We start from the raw sequence: 8,358 nt of genomic DNA, 5'->3' as shown, positions 1-8,358 counted from the left end.
ATATTATCATATGAATTATGTAGTTAAGGTATTCATTATTTATTGGGCTGTCGAGTCTTATTTCTTCATTCTTTTTCAGATTCAAATATTTAATTTTGGATATGGATTCTATTTGGAAGTGAGTTTAGAGGCAAGATTCAACAACATCATTGTAGCTAAATTTAGATTTATTACTACACTTTATAGGATCATTAGTTGATACATTTGATGCAAGACTTTCAAATTTTATTTATTGATTGGATTTGTTAACTAATCAAATTGTCACTTTTAATTATTTAAATTATCTTCACTATGATGTATTTGATATCGTGATGAAATGTCTTACATGTTTCTGAAAAGTGTTCTTCATGAATATGAGGTCATTGCTGTGATCCTTAATTCATGATTTTAGATCAAAGGCATGATAGAAATTATAGCCAATCTTCTTGCATTGAGAAATTTATGTTGAACGCATACTAAAACCTCAATGGAGTTTGGCTACCAAACTGCTAAAATCAAACCATTCTATAGGCTAAAATGATGTATTGAACTCTGCACACCTTTTTTTTACCCAAAAAAAAAAAAAAATCGGCACATCTTTTCTACATTGGCTAGTATTCGAATGTACCGGAGCGAAGTTTAAAAAAATGACACAATCAAAAAGAAGCATAAGAAAGGCTGCGAAGCTATAAGCATAGACGATGTGAATGATGCCAAAGTCTGTGCCACATCAATATAGATGCCAAAAAGAGAAACAAAAAACATCAGCCAAAGTCATCGTCACATCATCAAGCACGATATGATCACATCATTAACATTGCTTGGCCAATGTCAAACTATCCCAAGTCACCCATGTGCCCTCTTGGAAGCTCACTAACAACAGTTTTGTTCTCTGCCAACTCTTATCATGGTTTCATCAATAATGATGCTTTGATCTGTCCATACTACAAAGTTCTTTCGAAGGTCGCTATCCCAGAAAAAGGTGGAAACATTGTTTTAGCTTGTCCTTCGTGACAAGCTTCATACTGAGGAAGTTTTGACAAAAAAAAAAAAAAAAAGGATTGGCAAATCAGTACAAAGTGTGTTCTGTGTGGAGCAAATTCAGAATCTATCTCTCACATTCTGATCAAATGTCCATTTTCCCGTTGCATTTGGATGGCATTCAAAACCCATTTGAACATCCGAGATTGGCTCCTACGAGTGCATGGAATTGGGATAGACTGGAAGAAGAAGAAATTCAGTTGTTTGGCAGTGATTTGCTACGGAATTTGGTGTGAAAGAAACTCAAGAATTTTTATGAAGAAGAGCTGCTCTAATTATGCTGTTGTCCCAAAAATTTTGCCATCTTTTCATGATTGGATGCACCTCCCTTCTCCTAAAAATCGAGACGGTCATGAAAAGATATGGATGGCCCTCAGACTCCTGGCACACCAGCCTCCAGCATGACCAACCAATTTTGCAACTCCGTTTGGGATTCAAGAGAATTCGGTAAATGCTGACACTCCTCTGTTTTGATCCTAGGCTGGATTTGGGAACGTTTTGGGAGTTTCGGAGAATTAGTCTCAATTCGATTTTGCTGTAATGTGGCTGTGAATCTGAATTCTCAGTTGCTGTAATTTTTTTCCTACAGACTCAATACATGACGGGTGGTTATACCTCCCTTACCAACCAAAAAAAAAAAAAAATCCAAACTCGAAGCATTTAATCAGACTGTCGGTGCTCATCAGAGCCCCAACAAACAAACAACATCTAATCCCCATCAGAGTAGTAGGTAGTTATTCATTGAAACATTTTTGGCATCAGCTGCAATTGTTTCAATTCCCTGTAGATACCAGCATTTCGAACCCATTTTGGAATGCAGCACAGAATCAACCCACAAGCACATAAAACAACAAGGAAATGGAATCAAGCAAGCGAAAACTCAAAACGTCATCCCACACTCTCCACAGAAGCACAAATCAACAAACACATAAACCACAATTAAAACCCATACAAACCAAACGGAGAGACAAATACCTCTACTTGCTTTCCTCCTCTTCCACCACAATGCTTTCGATGGGAACCCTCACGTCCTTGTAACTGCAAACGTAGGGCGCGTCGCATCCAATGTACTGTCCAGTCCACCGCCCTCCGTCGATGTAACTGGCGTCCCACACGGAGGCATAGAGGAACATGGGCTTCTCCGGCCACGGCTCCCCGTCCTTCCTCACCTCCTCTCGGATCACCGCGCCGTCTACCAGCCACTCGATCCGGTCGGGCTCCCAGCGGATGAGGTACTCGTGGAAGTCCTCGGAGGCGTCGAAGCCGAGAGGGTGGATGATCTCGCGGGCGCCGGCGCCGGTGGTGTAGAAGTTGGTCTGGACGGAGGTCTTGTCCTTGCCGAGGAACTCGAAGTCGATCTCGTCCTGAGACTTGTCGCCCTCGAGGGAGGAGAGGTAGATGTTGAAGTTGAGGCCACTGGTGTTGCCGGCGGGGCAGCGGATGCGAGCGCCGAAGGTGCCGTAGCGGAAGCGGGCCGGGGAGCGCCACCGGGCGCCGCCGCGGTGGTCGTAGGTGACGTGGATCTCGCCGGCCTCCGGGGAGTGGTCGCATACCTCCGGGCAGTAGTCCACCGCGATCTGCTTCAAGATCTCCGTGCGGTGGATCGATGGGGCCTCTGCCATTCGATTGGATCACGGTGGGGGTCGGACGAGCTGGGGGAAGAAGAAGCACCAGAAGGGAGATGACGATTGCGATCGGCCGCGGAGGAGGTCAAGATGAGTTTTTGGAATCTGGGCTTGCCAACCGACTAGTGCGGACCAGATCAATCGTACGATTGGCTCTCAATCCCACCAACTTTGAGCTTCATCAATTCGTCGAACAAGTTGGCTACAAGTGGAATATCGTTGAAATGTATAATGTGACCTGCAGAGCATCATACCGAATTATAGTCGCGGAACTTGAAATATGCTCGCGGAGGATATAGATGAGAGTAAATTAAGAAAAACTATCTATTTAAATTTAAATTTAAATTTAAAAATAATTATTCATCTAAATTTTAAATAAAAATAATTATTTATTTAAAATATAATTTAAAAATAACTGTTGTTGGTGCAAAAATCCACCTGCATCGGAGAAGCTGGAGTCGAGAGAGTCGCGGTTGCCGCCGGGACCTGCAAAAGAAGTCTAAACCGGAGTTGGGGTTGCTCCGACAAGACCCTCCGATGCTCAAGTCAGTTCTCTGCCTCAACAAGAATGGAGTGCTCGAACGAAAATTTTAGCAGAGTTTTGGGATAGAAAGTAGAGCTTAGAGAATAACGTATCTGGAGTTCCCCCTTTTATAGGCGGAGGGCGCAACGGACTGATAGCGACGTTTGCAGCCGTTTGGCCGTGGGCCGTTCGGGGCCAGAAGGAGCTTGTTATGAAAAGTAGTTGAGTGGAATCGTGGCCATCACCGTGACTTGCTACGTGGAGTCTGTTGCGGGGAGTGGCGCGGCGTCCGTTGTCGTGACTTGCCAGAGAGTGGAGGAGCTGCGCGGTATCCGTCGCAGGAAGTGGAGTAGAGCCGTGGCCATTATCGTGGTCTGCCAGGGAGTGATGGAGCCGCGCGGAATCCGCCGCAGGAAGTGGAGCAGAGTCGTGGCCGTTACTGCGGCCTGCCAGGGGGTGATGGAGCCGCACGGAATCCATTGCAGGAAGTGGAGCAGAGTTGTGGCCGTTACTGCGGCCTGCCAGGGGGTCCAGACCTGTCGGCTGAAGTTCGGTTGGGGTGTCTGGCGGAGAGAGGTGGCTAGCTACCCATCTGAGAGGAGCTCGGATGCTGCAAATCTTGTTGGGTGCCTTGGGCGTTAAGGCGGCAAGGGAGGACCACTTGCCGTAGGAGCTCGATCAGAGGCTTCCCGCAGACGTAGCCCGGTTTCGCACAAACTTTGGCAGAGGGCCAACCGGCTGTGGATGTCGGATGGTGCTGGAGAGGTTCGTTCGCCAAAGGGGTCCAGCTACTGGAATCCGTGAGCGCGGCATTTGCCCGCTTATAGAAGTTCGGTCGGAGTCCGGTCTCCATAGAAGCCCGGATGGGGATCACTTGTCGAGGAGTCTCGGCCAAGGCCTGTCTGCAACAGAAATCTGAAAGGAATTTGCCCATAATGGAAGCTCGGGTGAAGGCTTACGGTGGGAATCCGGCACGGACCGCTCGTGGTAGAAATTTGAAGTAGATCGTTTGCGGCGGAAACTCGGAGTGGGTCGCTTGCAATAGGAGCTCGGAGTCTGGCTCCCGTAGGAGTCCGGACGAAGTCTTCCTGCAGTCGAGGTCGGAGACGAAGTCCGGCTCCCGTAAGAGTCCGGGCGAAGTCTTCCTGCAGTCGAAGTCGGGGACAAAGTCCGGCTCCCATAGGAGTCCGGGCGAAGTCTTCCTGCGGCCGGAGTCGGGGACGAAGTCGGCTCCCGTAGGAGTCCGGACGGAGTCTACCAGCAATTGAAGTCGGGGGCGAAGTCCGGCTCCCGTAGGAGTCCGGACGAAATCTACCTGCAATTGAAGCCGGGGGTGAAGTCCGGCTCCCGTAGGAGTCCGAACGAAGTCTACCTGCAATTGAAGCCGGGGGTGAAGTCCGGCTCCCGTAGGAGTCCGGACGAAGTCTACCTGCAATTGAAGCCGGGGGCGAAGTCCGGCTCCCGTAGGAGTCCGGACGAAGTCTACCTGCAATTGAAGCCGGGGGCGAAGTCCGGCTCCCGTAGGAGTCCGGACGAAGTCTACCTGCAATTGAAGCTGGGGGCGAAGTCCGGCTCCCATAGGAGTCCGGACGAAATCTACCTGCAATTGAAGTCGGGGGCGAAGTTCGGCTCCCGTAGGAGTCCGGACGAAATCTACCTGCAATTGAAGCCGGAGGTGAAGTCCGGCTCCCGTAGGAGTCCGGACGAAGTCTACCTGCAATTGAAGCCGGGGGCGAAGTCCGGCTCCCGTAGGAGTCCGGACGAAGTCTACCTGCAATTGAAGCCGGGGGCGAAGTCCGGCTCCTGTAGGAGTCCGGACGAAGTCTACCTGCAATTGAAGCTGGGGGCGAAGTCCGGCTCCCGTAGGAGTCCGGGCGAAGTCTTCCTGCAGCCAGAGTCGGGGATGAAGTTCGGCTCCCGTAGGAGTCCGGACGGAGTCTACCTGCAATTGAAGTCGGGGGCGAAGTCCGGCTCCCGTAGGAGTCCAGACGAAGTCTACCTGCAATTGAAGTCGGGGCGAAGTCCGGCTCCCGTAGGAGTCCGGACGAAGTCTTCCTGCAGCGGAGTCGGGGACGAAGTCCGGCTCCCGTAGGAGTCCGGACGAAGTCTTCCTGCAGCCGGAGTCGAGGACGAGGTCCGGCTCCCATAGGAGTCCGGGCGAAGTCTACCTGCAATTGAAGTCGGGGATGAAGTCCAGCTCCCGTAGGAGTTCGGACGAAGTCTAGAAGGTGGTCGATCATCGTGGAAACTTGGGTGGAGTCCGTCCGTCGCGAAGAATCCTGTCGACGCTGGTGAGGGGCTTATCCGTCGGCAAAACTTGGGAGTGTTGCGGAGGCTCGGCCGCCAGAGAGGTTCGGAGAGATATCGCCGAAGGTCGGAAGTCGGTAGAATCCCTGGAGGGTCACTCCTGTTACGAACTTCGGCTGGGGGGTATTTTATACCCAACAACTATCTAAATAGAGATAAAATGATATAATTGACTTTGCAGATATAAAATAATACTACATTATTATAAAGTAATATGATGCTAATATAAAATTATATTACATTATTATAAAGTAACACAGCATTGTTGCAAAGTAATACTACAGTAAAAAAATATTATACTATGATAATATAATATTATCTTATTGTAAAGGAATACTATACTAGTATAATATAATAAAGTAATACTATATTATTATAAAAAAATATTATATTAATATAATATAATACTATCTTATTGTAAAAAAATATTATACTAACATAATACAATAAAGCAACACTGTATTATTATAAAGTAATACTACACAAATATAATGTAATACTAACTTATTGTAAAGGAATATTATAGTATGATAATATAATACTATAGTATTTTAAAGAATATAAAGGTACAAGGATCATTTCAGCTAAAATGGATAGTTACTTTTAATTTATATTTTAAATGTATAGCTATTTTTACTCGAAACTCAAGTACGTAGCTACTTTTAAGTTGAAAATATAGCTGAAGATTTATCTTTAGTTCTCTATGATAGTATTTGGTTGCCAAAAATAAGATGAAATCATGGCTTATTCCACCTTATTCCCTCCAACACACTATAAAATGATAGTGAAGCCCACGAGTTTAGCAATTCCAATCCAAGATGTATTAATTACATCTTATTCTCTTCTATCTGGTTTAAGCTATTTCAAGTTGAATAATGAAATATTTATTTTAGATCCATCGTGATAAAAAAATTTATCTTATTTTAAATTAAAAAATAATATTTTTTTTTTCAATGGGTTGCATAGATTTTCAACTAAACATAAAATTAGAATAGAGACGGTGGATAGATATTTTGAGAATTATGGTAGAAATATCATTTTGGCTATCAAACATTATTTATATAAATAATATCTCTTTTGAATGATTTTCATATGATACTGTTACGTATCACCGCTCAGTTCACCGGTACCATGCGGCGTTCAGCGATTATTACCGTGCACCTGGATAGATTGTCAGCACCCAATCACTTGCACCCTTTTCATTGTAAAAATTTCAATCAAATCCTTGACATTGTATTTATGATCCTTCCCTCGATCGCCAATAAGTTTAGGAGATGTGTTAGGCGACCACAATATGGTAAGTTAGTATCATTTTTAGCACAAAATACCCTTGACCTTTAAAGGTTTAATAAGATGATTCAGATTCACTTTCTCCCACGACGATGATGATAGTATCCAACTCCCCTTCTTCGCTCCCCCTTTTCCTTCACCTTCGCTTCTTTCAGAAGCTCGATAAAAAGTAAATTGTAGAAGACCAGCCACTGAATGGCACCTAGATACCTCTATCATCATGGACTCTCCCATGACTTGCTCCTTTGTCGTAGCCCTATTCTCTTCCGACGATATGTCAAGGTAATGTTTGAGGAAATGGGTCTGAGGGAGCCCATCAGTAACAACTAAAAGGATGAGGTGGTGCGAGATAGCGCTAACAGGATCCTTCCCGTCTCTGTCAAGATCTCTAGAGCAGTCAATAGTAGGATGACACCGACCTCTAAAAGCTTTGACCACAGCCAAGCAATCTAATGCGGCGATAGGGGAGTCTAGCAAACTATGCTATCGAAACTAAATATTTTCTACCACTAACTAGTTGGATGTTTTCAAAGATCAATTGTGATGTTTGCCTCCAAAGATGATAGAGAAATAGTTGCATCTATTGATGGCTTAAGCTCACCTCCCATCTGGTCTCGAACAATTTATGCCAACTTGGGATTTTCGGGTTCTCCTCTCTCTCTCTCTCTCTCTCTCTCTCTCTCTCTGTGTGTGCATGAGCTCTCAATTGGTTTCTTGCTTGAGATGATAAGATGCTCGCACCAATGGCTTGCCATCTATCATGGCTGACTAACCCAGTTTGAATTAGTTGTTTTATTTGAAAGGTTCGAATTTTTTATTCCAGAGATTGAATCCTACGCCATTTTTTATCTTTCTTGAGCTTTTGGACTTTGAATGTGTAATATTTCCAGTTTGTGTCCAAATTTTGCTTGGGTTTAGGAGATTTCTTCATTGATTGTTTCCTTTTGTCGGTGTTTGGGATTGTCACACTTGATCAAAGCAAATGTGATCCTTGGGAGTTTCCTAGTCCGATCCGTTCTTTTTCTCTGTTTCAATCCCAAGTCCTGTTGCCTCGAAAAAAAAAAAAAACCCTAGTCCTTTATTTCTACCTCTTTAACAGCTTTTTTTCCCATCTCCTAACTGTATTTTTTTAAAAAAAAAAACTTAATCTGGGCATTTAGAGAGGAGGCTAAGATGGGAGGAAGCAAGAGTGGCAGTAGATTTTGGTGGCCGAAGATGATATAGATTTGTGTGAGCCTTGGGAGCGTCCAAGTCCAATCCTAACTTCCTCGTTTCCATTTTTCTTCTTTTTGCTGCGCAATTCCCTTTTGCATTCCCATCCTCTATATCAACCTTTTCAACATCTAAACTGTTCCTTCTCCTTACTCTCATTTTTTATCTTCAACTATGATGTCTTCAGAGAAGTCTAAGATGGAAGGAAACACCAGGCTTGCAAATTTTGGTGGTCGAAAATGACCTGGAATTATAATCAGAGCTCTTCGTTATTCTGATTTATAGATAAAAAATTTAGGAATATTAATAGGTGTGCAATAGAAGGATGGCCATGGTTGCTGGATCCCAATATAGATCTATTAAAAGTTAGAAAAGTGGTGA

General features: G+C 44.8%; 1 protein-coding gene across 1 annotated transcript; it reads right to left on the bottom strand.

Annotated features, from left to right (window-relative positions):
• Nucleotides 1-1,887: 1,887 nt before the first annotated feature.
• On the bottom strand, nt 1,888-2,868 carry LOC105043392 (xyloglucan endotransglucosylase/hydrolase protein 31). Its single transcript, XM_010920919.4, has one exon. The coding sequence runs from the start codon at nt 2,640-2,642 to the stop codon at nt 1,998-2,000; it is 645 nt and encodes a 214-aa protein (XP_010919221.1). The 5' UTR covers nt 2,643-2,868; the 3' UTR covers nt 1,888-1,997.
• Between the last annotated feature and the right edge of the window lie 5,490 nt (nt 2,869-8,358).

Source organism: Elaeis guineensis, chromosome 4 (genome assembly GCF_000442705.2).
Source record: "Elaeis guineensis isolate ETL-2024a chromosome 4, EG11, whole genome shotgun sequence".
Taxonomy (NCBI): domain Eukaryota; kingdom Viridiplantae; phylum Streptophyta; class Magnoliopsida; order Arecales; family Arecaceae; genus Elaeis; species Elaeis guineensis.
This window is presented reverse-complemented; position numbering and strand designations above follow the sequence as displayed.